General features: G+C 41.6%; 1 protein-coding gene across 1 annotated transcript in view; it reads left to right on the top strand.

Annotated features, from left to right (window-relative positions):
• The window catches only part of GRIN2B (glutamate ionotropic receptor NMDA type subunit 2B), a 280,635-nt gene that overhangs the window by 250,710 nt on the left and 10,746 nt on the right, over nucleotides 1-19,179 (top strand). Inside the window, exon 9 of the mRNA XM_055336794.1 lies at nucleotides 18,985-19,145. Within this exon, the coding sequence (XP_055192769.1) occupies nucleotides 18,985-19,145 (161 nt within the window). The remainder of the gene's footprint in view (nucleotides 1-18,984; nucleotides 19,146-19,179) is intronic.

Raw genomic sequence — 19,179 nt, 5'->3', positions numbered from 1 at the left:
AAGTGTCATAAAATCATCCAGTACACCTGTGTTCCAAAACAAGGCCTTCTAGGTTACAGATGACCTAGACAAATGGCCATTCCGCCACTAGCCCTCTGTTCTTTGGCAGTACCAGTGCTCTAGGTGAGCTACTGTGTACACTTAAAACCAACATGACATCCTTACGGTATCTGAGGATGTGTGTTCAGTGAAGAGGTCAGCATCCCTGAAAGAAAATGGCTCCAAAGACAGTCTACAAGTTGGGCCAATTGGTCTGAGTGGCCATTACTTTTTTTGAAATGGTTTCACATGCCTATACTTCTGATTTAAACATTTATATCAAAAACAAAAAAAAGTTTCAAACCATCTGCTTCTTAAAGTGGAAATGCCTTCGGGACCTTGAGTGATAGTTTAATCACAAATCAGTGACATTTTTTTAGACCGTCTCCCTCATAACACCTGGATGTGATCTATTTGGACTGAAAAAAGCAAGGGTTTTAATTTTGTGGATGTGGATTATGTAGGAAGATAGGGACTGTTAGGTCGGGATGCCTTGAAGGGGCACTTAAGCCAGGAAGCAGGGAATGAGTGTACGAAGTGTAGTGCTAGAGTTAGCCCTAACCCCAAGGAAGGGGAGTTCCTTATCCTTTCTTCCAGGACTTTATCAGCCACTCATCTCTTGTCCCTAGGTAGCCTACCCGTCCCCCTACCAGAGCCCGAAGCCATGTCAGTTACTATCCACTGGAATCAGTGATCAGATCCCTATTATTTCCTTCACAACAATGTAAGGTCCTTGAAGCAGTAGACACGCTTTCAGTAATTCTGTTCAGCTCCTGGGACAGTGCCTCCTACATCATAGAAGTGTGTTAAGTGAATGAATGTTCCCAGAACAGAAGCTAATAAAATTAACACTAAAATTCTGCTCTTTAAATTGTCTTTAATGAGCTAACCATCTACAGTATTGTTTCTCTGGGGAAATATTATTTCTGTTTCTGAACAGCTGATTTATAAATGAACTGTTGAGGACAATGTGTTCATAGGTAGGAGCCGGCCTATTAAAAATTGCATTTCCAAAGCCAAAAATAAATTGACCTTTGTATTACGTGTTCTTTTGCAATGTTAGCCGCTGTGGCCCTCATCCACAGTAATCACTACGAAAAGCCACCTCTTGTAGTTATAGCCTCAGAGAGTGGACCAGTCACTAGTGACCATGGGTAGCATTCCCTGGGCTAGACGCTTTACATTCTCAGTCTCATTTGCTTATCCTCTCAAACCTTTTACGCAATGCTAACTCTGCTTTACAGAAGAGAAAACTAAGTATGTGGTATGGCTGGGCTCCCAAAAGCCTCTAATGCTTCAGTTTCCTAATTATAAAATGAGAATAAAAATGTAACCTACATGATAGCTATTGTACTATTAAAGACTTAGAATACCTGGAAGGTGTGCAGAACAGTGTCCCATCCATACTAATCCCTCAATAAATGTTAGGTCCGAATCCTATGGCAGACCTAGGGTTTGTGCCTAAATCCATCTCAGAAAGCCCATGCTGTTTCCAGTAGACGATTAACAGGTACCTTGAAAGCCACAGACAAATTGCTGCTGATCCACTCTAGATCCCACTGATTGGTCCTTCCTCTACCCTTCTGGCTCCCCATACTTGCCTATTTCAGCGAGACTCAGGGCAGGGGTGTTGGTGAAGGGCAAGTAATATGTCAGGGCTGGAAAGGTGTGCAGGGGAGAATAGAGGAGTCACTCCTCAGTGCTTAGATTCCCAGAAAATAGCTCTGGATCCAAGGATGCATGGGAAAGGGTAACTGCCATGGGCAAGAGGTGCCCCATGCCTCTTTAGCCATCTTTCTGGGTCTTTTGAGAGAGAGCACTTAGGATCCTCCTAGGTGCAGAGTAAGAACTCAGTGGATGTTTCCAAATCTCATCTGCCATTCATCACTGGGATAGAAAACAATAACTTTTTTTAAAACAATAACTTCAAAGAAGATTTCATTGGACTACTGGGCTCCACCCCAAAGAATTTCCTACAGGTGTGGACAGATTATAATACTGGGTTTCTCTTAAAGCCTTCCCTGCTCATGTGGTCTGTCTGTCCTTTCAGACTCTCAGGAAAAGTAGACCTAACTGTCCCCACCTCAAGCTCCCTTGGAGACTTAGAAAAGAACCTTAGCTTTGCTGTCAATTATTGATGAAACCAGAGTTTATAAGATTCCTGGCTTCACCATCATTATCCACATTGAATAGTTTATTTAGCAATGGAAATTATGTTCTTAACTATCCTAAATAGTTGCCATGCTATTGTAATTTGTTCTCAGAGTCCAACCACACAGTCTTATCTCAGGAGTCCTAGCAGGTGCCACACTGCTCAGGGCTAAATCTTAGAGGCCCAAATAAGAATGAACAATAGTTGTGCTTCTTCATCTCAAAGGGTCTCTCCAGAAAGCCCTCATCTCCCTGGCAACCCCCTTGTTCAACTGGTATTCTACTTCCTACCAGAATCCTGCCCCTTTCCACAGTTCTTTGATTGATGAAGGCCTGTGTTATATCATCTTTCTGGCTTTTTATGTAAGTTTTTCTGTTCCCTGCACTTAGCATAATACCTAGTATATAATAGTAATTAATTCAACAAGTATTTATGGGATGGCCATCAATTATTCTATGGACAGGATTGCCAGACTTAGCAAATAAAAATACAGGGTACCCAGTTAACTTTGAATTTGTGGTAAGTGGCTAGTATGATTTTAGTTATGTCCTAAAATTTCATGGAAACCTTACCTGTGAGGTATTGGAGACATGCTGAGACAGCTTCTGTCTCATAGTCCAGTGAGGGAGGCAGACACTCAAACAGTTCTTAAAACAGAAGATGTTAAGTACAGTGGAATTTCTTGGGTGCTCATTTCAAGATTAAATAAACCCAATCTTTTAACCTTTTACCTTAAAACTTGCTCTCCTTGCCTCCATCCACTTTCTGAACCTTCTCAAATCTCCATTGTGAGTTTACAGAAAAGAACAAGCACACAATGACCATGGAGCCCTCCCAGTGGTACATCACAGGCCTGATGTTGTCCTTCCCACCTACCATACTTTCTAATATAGGCTCCCTATTTAAATAGCAACATTGCATTGTCAACTCATGCAACTCATGCAGCCTGTGATCCACTAGAGCCCCATAATCTTTTTTGACCACACTTTTGACAAAGCCAGTTCTAGTCCCTTCTCATTCTGGAGCACTGTGGTTTTACATCCTGTGAGAGTTACTTTGTATGCTCCCTAATTGGACTTCATCCTTTTAATATCGTTATCCATCATGCCAGACTTATTGTTTTGATGTTTAATTCTGTTTCCCAAATGGCCAGCCATCCAATCCAATTTAGTGTCAGCAGATTTTAAAGAGCAAGTTTTCCATCCAATCACTAAAGTTAAGGAAAATGAGACCTTTCCCTGTTCATAAGTTTCTCCACACTCCCAACTCAAGTTGATTGTGTCTACCCCTTTACCCAAGTGTCCCTCTTGCCTAGTCACAGGGGCCTCTTTATTGATAAAAAACAAAAACAAACAAACAAACAAAAAAACCTTCTTCCTTTACAGCTTACTTTGGCATTGGCTAGAGACTTTTTCTCATTCTGTTCATTGGCTCCTGATTTGGAATTTATAGAATAATTGTAAAGTAGGCTGGCTTTTCTATAAACCATTGACTGAAGGAAGATGACACGTGCATTGGAACCATTCAAAGGACTCAGTGGCCTGGTATCTTAAATGAATCATCATGGAACTCAGTAAGAGAACTTTGGAATAGCTTCCTAATGAATGGCTGAGACAATATCCCCATTAGTGCATATTTCCTCTAATGATGTCCACTCAGGATTTTAAAAATCTAAATGTGGAATGGACTCATCTAGATTATTTTCCCAAATAGTGTGTTGCAGTTCATAGACAAGCTGTCCTGCCAGTAATCCTGTCCCTTCAACCTGTTTGCTTATTCTACAAAAGTCTCTTCACTAAGCCTGGAATGAACTATACCTTGGGTTTTATTTTAAGTGGAAAAGTACATTTTGACATATTTATCTGATGCAAACTTGAAGGTATTCCTCTGAAAATTCACATCAGACCAAGCTAGTGAGGCTAGATGCAAAGAGGAAGGCATGTACAGGTGGTATATTCTTGGGAGCAAGAGTTCCCAGGTAACAGTGACTCTGTGTCCCTAAAAGGCTGTCTAAATTCAAGATATCCTGTAGGCAGGCCACCAGATAAGCATCGGATCTAAAATCTGGAAAAGACTCTAAAATAAGTTTATTTCTCTCTCAGGTTTTCTTTTTTACATTAATATGTTACATGGTATAACTTACTGATAATATTTAACATATTTATAATATTTGTCTCTCCCTAGTATACTGTAATCTCCATGAAGATAAGAATTTTTGTCTCTGTCCACTGATATATCCACTGTAACTACATAGAACCTTGCAAATATAGGTGCTCAAATATTTGTTGAACAGATTAATAATTTAGCCAATGAATGACTAAGAGAGTTATCTAATTCATATAGTGTTAATAGTTAAGCCAATACTTTTCTTTCTTTATTAGCCTTTTGGACTTGAGAAGCAGTAGAAGGTAGTTTCATAACTAATAGTTTAGGGGTAGGTAATGTAGATCGGAAATTTTGACATTTATGGTAGCAGATAGAATTTGCTCATCTTGTGGTTTCCACTATTAAATCATCCAAACTGAGCAAGCAATATTGAAGAAGAATAGTGAATGAATGAGGTCTCCAACCATACTGCTATTGTGGTTTGTCAGATCATAAATTATAAAGTGATTTCAGGACTTATTTGGCTAGATACTTAACTTCTTTGAATCTCCGATTACTCCTCATCTCCTGTGTGAGAGGAATATAGTAGCCCATCCGTGTGTTCATGTGCCAAGCCAACATGGTTCTCTGGATGGTAAGACCTCGCCTTCTCAATCAGCCAGCTGTTCACTGATCATTTCTGCTTTCGAATGACTCCTTTAACAAGAAGGGGCTGACCCTGAAATATTGCAACAGTGCTGCTTTCCACTTTCATAGGGGAAAAGAGATAAATGATAACAAACCAAGCTTATAGAAAGAAATTATTAAAAGCAAAAACGGTTTCTAAGATTTTCCTAGAATAAATACAAGTGAAACATAACCTCTTAAACCATTTATGGTCTGTGTCTAAATCCCTGCATAGCATCCACATCCTGGTACCATGATGCAGAGCAGGTGCCCACTTAATATGTCTGATTGGAGGGTAACCCTAAAGGGGAATGTGAATTAAACATAATTCAGAGTGGTTTTCAACGAAAGAGTTAGAAGTAAAAGGACTTTTTGGCCTAACCTTCAATCAATTGGCAAAGTTAAATTCCATTCCTATACCCATATGGCTATTGATCTTTTACTTTTGTAGCCCTCACCTTAAAATAATTGTATTACCATTGTAGCTGGAGGCTCATTAAGGATGACTTCAGCACGTTGGGCTCCCATTATCCCTAAAGGCCGGGGCGTGCTGTGGCTCTGGTGCAGTGCAGGTGCCAACTGGGCACTCTCAGTAGATGTGTGGTAATAGGAGGAAGGAGGGGAAAAGGAGGGCAGGAGCAGGGGATGGCTGCTTGGCCTTAGGTAGTTAATAAAATGCCCAGGCCTCTGTCTCTGGCTGTGTATAGTGAGGAAGTCACTCAGTGGGCATTTTTCAAACTGTGTTTCACAGCCTGATAGTGTTCTGGGAAATATGGGTATTCCTTAAAAAAAAAATCCATGGCAAAATAGATTTGGGAAAATCCTGCATTGGGGTTAAATAAAATTTCATTACCAAAGGATTTGTCAGAACTGTCTCCTGGGGAGGTCCACTGTGAACCCAGAAACGATGCAGTGTGCACTGTTGGATCAGTGAACCTCCCTCCTAGCACTGACATTCTGTAAACTGGAGTGGCCCAGCATAGGGCTGACTTTATTGACCAAAGCAAGAAGTTCCGCTGTGCTGTAAATGGGTCGCAATGTGACCCTGTGTACACATGCTGGCATTTCCATTTCTCAGTGTGGAATTGACTAATCTGATTGATTGCCAGGAAAGCAGAGGTGTGGCTGTCCCCCATGACATGCCTCTGCCTTGATCCTTACTTACCCTAGGCCCCCGCCTGGCACAGTCCATTGGCAGTCCTACCCTCACCCCGGCTTCAAGTTAGGAATCTCAGGTTATCATGCTAAACAACTGGAGCACCCCTAAATTCACTGGGTAATCTTGCACATGGAAATCCTAGAGTAACCTTCAGTCCCACAAACTTTGTATGAGCTGCTAGGGCTGCTCATGAAGCTCCAGAATCCCAGTTTCCATGGTGAATCCATCTGTACCCTTTACTTAAAATCTTTAAAGGCCATTTCTCTTTGCTAGCACCCACAGCTTTTATAAAATACCTGCAACATTCTGTGTACTCTGATAGGTTGATCTGAGAGGTGAAGTGCATGGCAGTAACACCCCTTTATAAGTTTCACTTGGGGTGGATGTAGGGAGCACAACCACGGCCACCTGTCACACACAGGATGACTTAGGGATAAAAATCAAATGCCATAGTCCTTACACTTCTGTTTCATTTCATCTGCACGTTACCATAACCATCTCCAATTCTGTCACATTTTTGGTGCCAAAGAAATACTCATATGCATTGTCAAGTCCTAAATTTGACAAGCTCTTGTGGGATCTCAGATCTGACATATTTTTTGAAGGGAAGATGGAGAAGGTGCCAGGAAAGATGTCCTCAGCTAGCATGAGGACAAAGTAACTCCTTATTCACCAGATATGCCAGAGTAGCACTAGATCTAAGAAATACTGACATTCAACTCTGTGCTACATGCAAATGCACTCGCCGGTAAGGAGTATATATCTAATGATTTTTTTTTCATACGTGACAAGTGTATCCACATTTGTGTTGTTCAGTTCATCTGTTCATTTGTCCGTTCACATCAAGAGCCTCCTGAATGCCAGGCACTGTTCTAGGCACTACTGATACAGCAGTGATCAACGTACATAAAACCTTTGCCTTCACATCACTTGTATTCTAAAAAAGGAGGGAGAAGAAAATAAATTTTTTTAAGTTTTTTTTTTAATTTTTATTTATGATAGTCACAGAGAGAGAGAGAGAGAGAGAGGCAGAGACACAGGCAGAGGGAGAAGCAGGCTCCATGCACCGGGAGCCCGACGTGGGATTCGATCCTGGGTCTCCAGGATCGCGCCCCGGGCCAAAGGCAGGCGCCAAACCGCTGCGCCACCCAGGGATCCCGAAAATAAATTTTAAAAAGCAATTATTGACAATATCAGGGTAAACTGCTAACATGAAGCAGAGAAGGGAGACCATGAGTGTTGACAGAGGAGCTGCGATTTTAAATTGAGTGGTCAGAGAAAGCCTCAGTGAGAAGACCATCAAGTCTGATCTGAAGTTAGTGAGGCAGTGATGGGTATCTGCAGCTTTCCAAGCGAAGAGAGAGCATGCTAAGGCAGGAGCTTGCTTGCTTTGTTTCTGGAACTGCTAGGAGGCATGTGGCTACTGAGGGATGGGCGAAGGAGTATAGTGGCAGATAAAGGGTGAGATGATACTGACTACATCTCTTTCCCTCCTTGGTCTCTCTGGGTATACAGGCAGATTTGGATCCCATCAGGGCTCATGTTTGATGTCTTTTTTATATTGCCCCTGAAAATGGTCCAGACCCTTAGTCATTTTCCAGTAAGTGTCCCTGCTCCAGCCTCTCTGCTCGTCAAGTCCTATCGCTGTAGCTGAATAATGATACCTAAGCACACAGCGTCCTTCTGCAGCTTGGCCATTCAGTGCTCTACGGTATAGTTTTTGTCTGTGTGCCAGCTCAGGGTTCCATGCTTCCATGTACGAACATCCTTTCCAACTTCAGTTAAATCCCAGTGCTTGGTCCCTTTATACCTTTTCTCGTGCCATGCCTCTTGCCCTGAGTGTACTCCCCACACCTTTGCCATTATAAGTCCTGGCCAATCTGTGAGAGCTCCATCTCTGCCTCCTCTCATTAGCCTCCTAATGCATCCTCTCATAGGATGATCTCTGCTCCCTCTAAACTTGCAGAGCCCTTGCTTGCCTTACATCTCATTTGGAACTTGACACACTCACCTCGTCATTGGATTCTTCTGTCCTACACACATTTACTGAGCACCAGTTTTATGTGCATAAAACTCTCTGACACGTTTTATAGTTATGTGAGGACCCTGGATTTGAATCCTTGTTCTACTTGTTTCTAGCTGTGTAGCCTTATTCAAATTACTTACCTCTCTGTGCATCAGTTTCCTTAAATGGGGATAACAGTACAACCTTGTAGGGTTGATGGAAAGATTAATAAAGTATTGTATGTCAGTTGTATGATACGTTATCATGAAGTGTTAGCTGCCCCTGTCATGATATAACCATTTTAATTTCCAAATAAATGACAATAGAGAGATTATATCTCTTGCCTCATTTCATTTCAGAGCTCAGTGACTTACGCATGGATTATAGCCATTAAATGTGCATTGATGATATTTTATGGCCAGACCCAAGACTTTGCCAAACACGTAAGATGTCGGGGTACAGATATAACATGGCAAAGCTAATATTGAAGTAGACTCATCTGCTCAGATCTCCTGCTCGGGGCCAAACTTCAGATAGCTCACAGAAACCCTAACACCAGTCTCTGATTTTATTAAATAATTTAGAAAATACTTATTAGGGCTCATATATCCAAATTTTGCAAAATGCCAAAGAGTTACTATGAGGAAGACTAATAACCATAATTCCAGGAATCTGACGAACTGGTATATTTTGTTTTCTGTATGCTCTTCTGGGGGAACTGCCAGAGGATAGTGACAGCAGAGGGCATTCTGTTCCCTCCCACACCTCCTCCCCACCAGAGCCTGTCATAGGAGTCCCAGCTCTACGCTGAGCCCAGAGAGATGAGGGACTCCTTCCCTAGCATCACAGTATCCAGAGTTATGAAGACATACTTACCAGCCTCTCACAGATTTCTTCATATGCAAACTTTAATGTGTTGGCCACTATGGACAACCAGGCCTAATATTAAGAGAAAAAAAGAACAGAAATTACTAAGGCATTGAGTGCTTACTACATGCTAACTCACTTTCTGGAAGTAGCAGAATGGGTTCAGGTTCTCCAGGGGCCCAGGAAGAGAACTAAATTAATTTTGGCACTTCTATTATATGCCTGTGTCTTCTAACTACATTCTATAATGTTATTGTTATTACAGTTCAGTCACCTACTCTGAGTGAATTTGAACAATATTCTCTTCAATGAATAATTTATGATTAAATGTAGAATATTTATTTTTTTTCTTCCTATCCCATCCCAGATTATAACTTTCATGAATGTGAAAGGTCCGACATTCTAATCCATTGCTGTATCCACAGCAAGCTCATTATGGGGAGGGTCCAGCACTCCAAGTTTCGAAATGGAGGATTTGTAATGGGGTGTTATACCTTATTTTTCCTCTTAGAACATTGTTGAAATTCAGTTTCAAAACAAATTGGCTTGTTTGTTAAGTCACTGAGTTAATAAGTGATGGGGGTCAGATTTGAACTTCAGTCTTTGGAGCCCCCAGTGTCCACCTACTGTTTTATCATTAAATTGTCCCTTCAGTGTAAGCACAGAGTGCCTCTTTGTCCCATTTGTCCCAAGCATTTATGGGCCATGGGGCAGTGAGGAAGATCATGCCTCAGAAAGCCTAAGATATATGTTACCATCTGACCACCTTTCCCTTTTGGTCAAACAGGGACTATGGTCCCAAGGAAGAGTGTGGGGAGGCTGCGTTCTCCAGCCACCTCCTTCCATCTTTAAACGTTACTCAGAGTCTGAAGTCACACACATAGACCTGCTTCATCCTAGTTAAACTGTAGGTAGGATATTATTATGGGAAGATTGAGTAGCAGACAGAACAGTAAGATAATAATAGTTGCTGTGCTTAATGTAAGTAGCCCATAGGGAAATTGGGAAGATCAAAAGAGAGAAGAGATGGAGCACCTGGATGGTCAAGTTGGTTCAGTGTCTGACTCTTGATTTTGGCTCAGGTCATGATCTCAGGGTCGTGGGATCAAGGCCCATGTCAGGCTCCGTGCTGGGCGTGGAGCCTGCTTTAAGATTCCCCCCCACTTCTCCCTCTCTAAAGAAATAAATTAAAATGTAAAAGAAAATCTGTTTAATTTTTTTAAATAACAAAAAGAGAAAAGATGCAAAAAGAGTTGCACTCTGAGCAGTGGGTGAGATATGATGCAGCACTTCCATTCCTGGGTGTTTACCTTAGAGAAAGGAAAATTTATGTGCACGCAGAAACCTGCACGTGAATGTTACAGCTGCTTTTTTTTTTATAATTACCCCAAACTGAAAGTGACCTAAACGTCCTTACATGGGGAAATGGATAAACCAAGCTGATACATCCATAGAACGCAATTCTACTCAGCGATTAAAAGGAATGACCTACAGATACATGCAACCGCATGGACGCATCTCAGAGGCATTACTGCATGTACAAAAACCCATCTCAGAAGATGACATCCTTTATGATTCTATTTGTATGACATTCTGGAAAAGATCAAATTTATAGACAAAGAGAACAGATCAGTGGTGGCCAGAGGTTAAAGGTAGGGGGAAGGAACTGTAAAGGAGTAGCACAAGGGAGTTTTTTTGTGGGGCGGGGGGGGGGAATGGAATTGTTCTGTGTCCTGATTGTGCTTGTAGTTACAAGATTCTATACGTGGTTAAAATTCTTGGAACTCATGGGGATTTAGTGTTTCATAGATGTGTAGTTTCAGTCCGGGGAAGATAAAAAGCCCTGGAGATGGATGGTGGTGATGGTTGCACACAACAGTGTGAATGTGCTTACTGCCACAGTACTGTACACTTAACAAATATTTAAAATGAAAGGTGGCTCAGTTGGTCAGGCCTCTGACTTCTGATTTCAGCTCAAGTCATGATCTCATGGGTCATGAGACAGAGCCCCATGTCAGGCTCTGCACTCTGCGGAGAGTCGGCCTATGATTCTCTCTCTTCCTCTGCCCCTCCCCCTGCTCATGCTTGTTCTCTCTCTCTAAAATAAATAAATAAAATGAAAAAAAAAGGAAAAATATTAACACTAAATGTTGTGTTATTTATATGTCACCACAGTTTAAAATGAATGAATGAATAGAATAACAAATTTCATAAAAATAGTAAAAGTCAGTAATAAAAGAAGTGGTGAAAAAGGGTATGCATGGTAATGATTATGAACATGAGGGTGCTGGGAGGGTCAAAAAGTGGCCTCTTCAGGATTCTCATATTTTGCCACCTCCTCATCATTAGGAGCACAGGCCAAAAGCCACCCTTGTATCTGAAGCCTGCCCACCTCCCCCCTACCCACCCCAGGGGTGCCTTGGAAGGCTGAGTGGCATTTGGGCATTGATTCTCTTTGTGTTTCAAATGTAAAAGCAGGCATAATGGGATGAATATTTATGTGTGGGATTGTTGAGCTTTAAAGACAAAAGCCCCTAGATTCAGTGTCCCATGTGGATGGGCCCTGCAAGCAGGACATACACGATCCATCCCTGCAAGGTCGTGGTGCTGCTTTGTCCTAATCTGCACATGCTGATCAGACTCCACTGAATGAGAAGAGCCATGGTTCAAGACAGCCAACTACCCGGAAAGCATTTTCCCACCACCCTCTTCGTGTTAGTAGAGCAGCTGTCATTCACAAGCTGTAACTCTAATTAACCTTGATGGGCTTCGTCTGGTGGTCGGCACAAAAGCCTGCAGCACACAGTCACCATTCAGGAGAGTTTTTGTTTTCAGAACCTGCTCTTTCTCCTGGAGTCACGGCCTCAAAGACTTCTCTGCAGATAGGCTTCCTCACTCACCGTGGAAACTAAACAGCGTGGGAGGAGGAGTCTGGGAGCGGAAGGATTCTTCAGTGTAAACCGATGTTAGCTTCCCCTCTCCATCCTTCCAAGTCCAGCCCCTCCCACCCCCCCCACCCCCACCCCCACCCCCCACCAGCTAAAATCCAGCCTCCTTGGAGAAGCCTTCCAGGCTGCTGGGGGCTGCCTCTCTCTTTCGGAATTCTGGAGGCACTGGCCCATGCCTGTACGGTCTTGTATTTTACCTCCTTGTGCACCTGCCGTCTTTCATTTTGTTGGATGATAGGGCCAGAGTCTGATGATGTGTCTGTTCCTCCTTACTCCCTGGAGTGTCCAGACCATCGTGGGAGCTCTGGTCCTGCTCTGTAGCTCTCTGTCCACCTGTTCATGCGGACACCTCTGGGCTCTTTCTAACACAAACCCCCCCCCCTTGACACGCTGCCTGAGTTCTTCACTTGCTTCTGATAATGATGATGATGACCGTCACAATAATAATGTAATAGTAGCTAATATAGTAATAATAGCTAATATAATGTATTTATCATGTGCCAGGCACTGTGCTAACATTTTGCCCAGATGAACTGGTTAAATACTAAGAAGCCTCATGAGGCCGGCGCTGTTAGTAGCTCCACTGTACAAATGTGGAAACCAGGGCACAGAGAAGTTAAGGGAGGTGCTCCAGGTCACACAGCTCTCTAGCAGCAGAGCAGAGGATTTGAATTCAGACAGTCTGGCTTCAGAGACTCTGCTGTTTCTTATCCCTTAGAGCATGAACTCTAGACTTCTTTGGACAGAATTCAAGTCCCTTTGCGAGCCAGGCCCTGTCTCCTTCTTCAGTCACGTCAACCTCCAGTTACCATGACCACGTCTGTTAGGCTCTGACAGTGACAAGCTGCTCATGATCTCTAGTCACGCCCAAACTATCTCACCACCCCATGTTTTTGGCACACTTGCTGCTCTCCAGAAACCCCTTTGCTCCTCTTGTCCAGCTGGAAGACTCTCCCTTCTAGTCTTGACCCCTGCACTGCAGCTTCTGGAATGTTCTTGAGGACAGTGCCCAGTGCTCTGTTCCCTAACTGCTGTGTAGGCACGCTGCTCCATAGCATGCATCACCAGGCCAAGCTTGCTCCCTTGTCTGGCCTGTGCATCTGCTCTTCCTGGGCCCGATACACATTCCTCTGGTCTTTGCATGCCTGTTTTCCTTCACATCAAATGCCACCTTCCCAGAGAGGCCTTTGCCGGACAGCTGGTGTGAACTTACTCGTCTACCAGTCACTTTTTCCTCTATCTAACAGCTGTTTCTTCATAGCACCTAGTTTTCACTATGTGAAATCCTCTATGTTCTGGTTACCTACTGCTACATAGCAAACTACCCCAACACTTAGTGGCTTGAAGCAAGAATCCTTTCATGGTGGTTGACTCTTTGTGGGGGTCATATTTTTGGGCAGGTCTTGACTGGGTGATTCTTCTACTTCATGAGGCATCCACTGGGGTCATGCAGTGCTCATCTGGTAGCTGGGCTGGGCTGAAGCATCCACGATGATTTTCCTCTAGTACCTGGTACCCTGGCTGGAATGGATGGAAGCCTTGGCTAGGCTGGGACTGTACACAGGACTGTGATGGCTCTGGCAGGGTGGCCTCGGGGTTCTTGGACTTTCTTAGAGTGGACTGACGCCCCTGAAGCAAGGTTCCATAGGGGCCAGGTGGAAACTGCAAAGCTTCTTATAACTAACCTCAGAAGTCCCAGAATGTTCCTTCTGCACTTTCTATTGGCCAAGCAAGTCACCAAGGCCAAGCCAGAATCAAGGGAAGGGAACAGAGACCTCACCCCTGATGGGACGAATAGCAAAGAATTTGTGGTTGTCTGTTAGTCCACTACATTCAAACAAAGAGGCACTTACTATTTGTCTCCCTCCTTTACACTGTGAGCTCTCTAATGGCAGGATCTCAATCTTCCTAATACTGTGTCCTCAGCAAAATAGCATGTGCACATGGCAGATGCCAGTAAATTCTTGCTGAAAATCTGTCTGAATGAAAGAATAAAGGAATGCAATAAAAAAACTGAATGAATGTTTACATCTCTGACTCTCTAATAGTTAAATCTCTTGAAAACAAAGGTTGATTTTTTTCATCTTTGTATCCTTAGTTCTTAATACAGTTCTCTACACTAATAGCACTTGGCAAATATTTACCAGATGAGTTGATGCATTTTAATTATTATAGTTAAGGGAGATAATGTGAGTTATTACCAGCAAATACATAGGTGTTGGACATGAGTAACCGCTATGAATGAATTAGTAATGCCTTAAATACATGAAAATAAGTTGATATGATTATTCAATAAATAAAACTGAATGGACCAGATCCCCACTTACCCTTACCCCTTCTCTTTGCAACAAGCTGTATGAGAGGCCCCAGGACCCTCCAGTCCCATCATCTTTGGGTAGGGCAGGGACCTTTACTCTTGTCCTTCTAGCACCTTTCTCCTGGGATGGCTGCCAGGACTATTTCACTTTGAGGTTATTAGGATGGGGGCTGAATGATGGTCTGAACAGCTAAGAGGGCTGAATTCTGTTTCCCTTCCACTGTCCAGGGAGATCAAGTGAAATTACAGTTCTCTTAACATTCAGCATTGTTTTGCCCTAGTGCAAGTGTGTGCTTACAATAATTGCTGGAAGCCATGTGTTGATTGCAGAGGGTGAGCCTGAGTCAGCAGTTGATGTGCCAGAAAGGGAAGGATACCCTCACATGTGGCCCCATTTACAGTGTGGGGCTTCACTCCCAATGAGCAGGAATAGGACTAGTCAGCCTAGTGAGCGGGCAGTGGGAAGGCTCAGTTCCCAGAGGAAGCCTCAGCTTATCCTCCTCCTTCACCACATGACCTCGAACAACTTACTTGGTCTCTTGAAGGCTTCAGTTCCTCACCTATGAAGTGGGGCCAACCCTTAAGGTTCCTTTCTTACTACGTTTTTATTTCTCCATCTAAATCTGTTTGTATAATCCCAATCTCAACAACTCTGGAAAAAGATTACCAAGTTCAAGGAAGCCCTGTAATGGCCAAAGGTGGCCAATAAGGAATATGGTATAAAATTCTCTACTGTAAAATCAGACAGAGCTTTTTAATCTAATGTTGGTCTCCTTAGTATATTGAGGTTTTTAATTTTTTTTTTAATTTTTTCTTGGGGTCCTCCCTGTTCTGTGGATTTTAAGACTCCTGGTTCTTGACAGTACAAAATGTTACTCCTTTCCAAAACCCCAGAGAGCATTGATTACCATTCAGGTTAAACAAGTGTCATATAATGCCTCACAGCCTGGGGTAAGTTTTATTATAGTGGAAGTGTCAAGGTATTTGGAAGATTATTCTTTACTTCTTCCCCATAGGCCTCATTGAACATGTAGTTCTCTGTGGCCATGAATTTTAGTCAAGTTCAAGGTCCAATGACAGTTAAAAAAAAAAAAAACCTGAGTTTTATTTAAACCTCACAAGCTGGGACAAGAATTTTCAAAGGAAAATCCAAGCTCACTTCTGCTTCTGCTTTGGCTAATTCTGGGGCAGTGCACTCACATTCTTGGTCCCCAGAACTGGCCTCGTTTAAGGAACAAATTAGAGAACAAGAGTTTTCCATCTTAGGAAACATTGACTAACATGAGACAATTTTAGATATTAAAGTTTCATCCTCATAGAAGCCGTTAATAATTTTTAGAATCCACCATGTGCCAGATAATTGTGTTGTGTGGTTTCCTATGCATTATCTTATTATTAATTAAAAATAATACTTCCAGAGAAATGGGGCTCTGTGAATTTAAGTCACTTGCCCGTGTTCACGCAGTTGGTCAGAGAAAGAACTAGAAGCCAGTTGCAAATCATCTGCCTCCAAGACTACTGCTTTCCAAGGACTATACGCTTTCCCATTCTTTCAGTGCTGGCTGATTTCTTTGTTTCCTTATGGAGGCTGCTTCACTAAGAGCCTTGCTCTGTTATCATTTATTTCCTTTAGATTTTTAATAGCTTTAATCTATTTTTAAATATTTTCTCTACATTGGTGACTTATCTCTTCATGCTCTTAACTGTGTCTTTCAAAGAGTTCTTCATTGTGATGAAATCTAATTTTTGGTGGAGTGTGCTTTTGGTGTCATATGTAGAAATCTTAACTCAGGGTTACAAAGACTTTTTCCTTTATTTTCTCCTAGAAATATTATACTTCATATTTAGGTGTACGATTCACTTTGTGTTAATTTCCCTATATCTCACAAGGTGTGAAATGAAGTCCCCCCCCCTTTTTTTTGTATTTTGAAATCTAATTGTTCCACTACCATTTGTTGAAGACACGCCTATCTCCACTTTATCTGCCTTTGCACTATATGTGTGTTGGTCTATGGATGGGCACTCTCTTCTGATGATCACTTATTCTCTCTATGCTAATATCACACTGTCACCATCACTATCACTTTATGACAAGTCTTACAGTCAGATCTTATAAGTACTTCAACTTTTTTTCTTTTTTGCAAAGTCATCTTGGCCATTTTAGGTCCTTTATCATTTCTTTAGTTTTTATTTATTCAAGGACATAGTTATAAAACAGCATTAAAAATCTGAAGATAATTTAAAATTTAAAATTATGAAAGAGTAGTACAGAAACTTTCCATAATCTAGCTTCATCAGGAAATGAGGCACTCAGGGCATCAGATTTCATTTGGTTGACCAAAATTATTGTGTGTGCTTTATGTGGATTACCAATTAAAAAAAAAACTAGATATATAATAATTTATACTGGAACTGAACTGGACATGATTTCAACTTTCACTGATGTTTCAGAAAAATACTTTGGGCCCTAGAATATTTTGGTCATTGTAAGCATCAGTTGTCATTATCCTAGCAAAGTGGGGAATTACCGATTAAAGGGAGTTCATTTGTTTGTATTGCTACCTACAAGAGTACCCCACTCTGCTTTTGATTTGGGGGATACCTTTTTTTCAAACAAGTGAAGTGTTATAATTGACAGTGGTATGCATAGCATTCTGTCTCTTCCAATAAAGCTTTTCCCTGTTTACTTAACCGTACAATCTGCTAGGGACAGTGAGGAGTGCTATTAATTAAGCCAATTGATTCCAGATAATGTTAGCCATTACTACCACTGTGTGACATTGAGCAAATTACTTGTCCTCTTTGCCTCGGTCTTCATCTGTGAAATGAGAGGCTTGGACTAGTTAACCTTGAGTGGTTTATACAACTCTAAAATTCTTTGACTTTTTTATTCACTTAAAAATCACGACCCTTTCAAAACCAATGAAACAAAAACTCTTAATGGCAAAAAGCACTGTGGTAAGTCAGGCTGGGAGCCTTTTGAAACAGGAAGTAGTGGTCTTTTGATGCATCGCAGATTGCCTAACACCACGGTATGACTCTGCTTATAACTATGGCCAACTCTGAGCACCAAAGATAGCATTTATGGCTCTTGGTGCTATGATATTTTGTGGCTTGTGAAATCCCAATATTCTGAGAAGCTCTTGAGCTTTTCAGGTCAGGGCAAAGGGAAAGGAGAATGTCTCTAAATCTACACAAGTCCAGAGGTTCCGAGTACTCCTGAGTTGGCCAGTTAGATTTTCTAATATATCTCCAAAGTAAATGGTTTAGTATTGAAACAAAAAGTACTTTAAAAATATATATTATCTTTCCTATGCTAAGGCAGAGAAGAGCTACTCTGGTCATTTCTATCTGATTACTGCTGTACTAACAGAATGGGACGATTGGAAAGTATGACGTTTACTGGGGAATGCAGAATATAGACATGAGTTAAAAATAGTATAAAGAATCTTTATTGAGGACTTACTGTGCGCAAGGTGCTATGCCAGACACTTCTTATACATTATATCCTTTAATCCACACAACTGTCTTAAAAAATAGACACTATTGTCTCCCTCTTACAAATGAGGAAATGATGCACAGAGAGTTCATGTTACTTGCCCAAGATCACACCGTAGTAAGTGGCTGAGCTGATCTTCAACCTATATCTTTCTCAATCTAGAGCTTAAAGTCTTAATGACTATATCAGAGACTAGCTCTCTGAACTTAGGCAGCTCATGTAGTGTGTAATTGCATTGTAGTATGATAGAAACTAAGAAAATCAAGTACTTTTGGGTAGACTTGATGGAGGAAAGAACTCACAGAAGGTGTCCTGAAGAAATTGCTTCGAGTTACATTTTGAGATGAAGGACATGAACTGACCTCAAGAGAAAAGTGAGTTCATGCTAAGGGGACAGACTATATGTGACCATGAAGATACAAATGAATAAATTATTTGTTCAGGAAGCAATGTACAGACTTTCTCATTGCAGGGCAATACCAGAAATAAAGCTGATGTCATAGGGTGAAAAATCCAAGAAATTTCACTTTGTTATGCTGAGCACTGGAGATCCACTCTCAGTTCTTAAGCAAGGAAAGGAACATAATTAAAACGTATTTAGTTTTACAATTTATTCTACAACTCATGTAGAATAAATACGGGCTTTTAATGCATCAAGGAAGGTCAAGAAAAGATTTCTTAGCAAAACATATTTGATACCCATCAAATTATTTTCAGGAGTACATTGTAGCTCATCCTACTAAAGTCCTGTATCCTCAGATGGTGCAATGACAATGTATTTAGTCCCTTTAATTAAGAGACCTGGAAACATATTTTACACAATTTTCGGGTATAAAGGTGACTAAGCTACTGCAGTTAAGCTAACAGCACACCCCCATCATCACTGGTATTGTGTAGTATGCATAAATGGAACACGCAAAAGTTATAGATTAAATCCAGCATTGGGAAAATAGAAAGCTCTCAACAATATGTATTAAATTCAGTTGAAGTCTTCTTTCAGTTAGCAACTGCTGTTCCTGAGTGAGGGCTAATGTATTTGGTGAATTATAGTTGGGTCCCTTCCATTAAAAATCCACAATTGCTAACTTAATATCTCTTCACATTTTCTGAAGCATTTTCTTTCTTTCTCTTTCTTTTTCTTTCTCTCTCTCTTTCTCTCTCTCTCTCTCTCTCTCTCTCTCGCTCTTGCTCTCTCGCTCTCTCTCACTCTCTTTCTCTCTCTCCAGTTCCAGAGACCTAATGACTTCTCACCCCCTTTTCGCTTTGGGACTGTGCCCAATGGCAGCACAGAGAGGAATATTCGCAATAACTACGCAGAAATGCATGCCTACATGGGAAAGTTCAACCAGAGGGGTGTAGATGATGCATTGCTCTCCCTGAAAACAGGGTAAGAACTGCTTCCAAGCTCAGAGTCTTTGATA

This window comes from Nyctereutes procyonoides, unplaced genomic scaffold, assembly GCF_905146905.1.
Source record: "Nyctereutes procyonoides isolate TBG_1078 unplaced genomic scaffold, NYPRO_anot_genome, whole genome shotgun sequence".
In the NCBI taxonomy this organism is placed as follows: Eukaryota; Metazoa; Chordata; class Mammalia; order Carnivora; family Canidae; genus Nyctereutes; species Nyctereutes procyonoides.
Note: the sequence above shows the minus strand (reverse complement) of the source record. Positions and strands in the feature narration are given on the sequence as shown.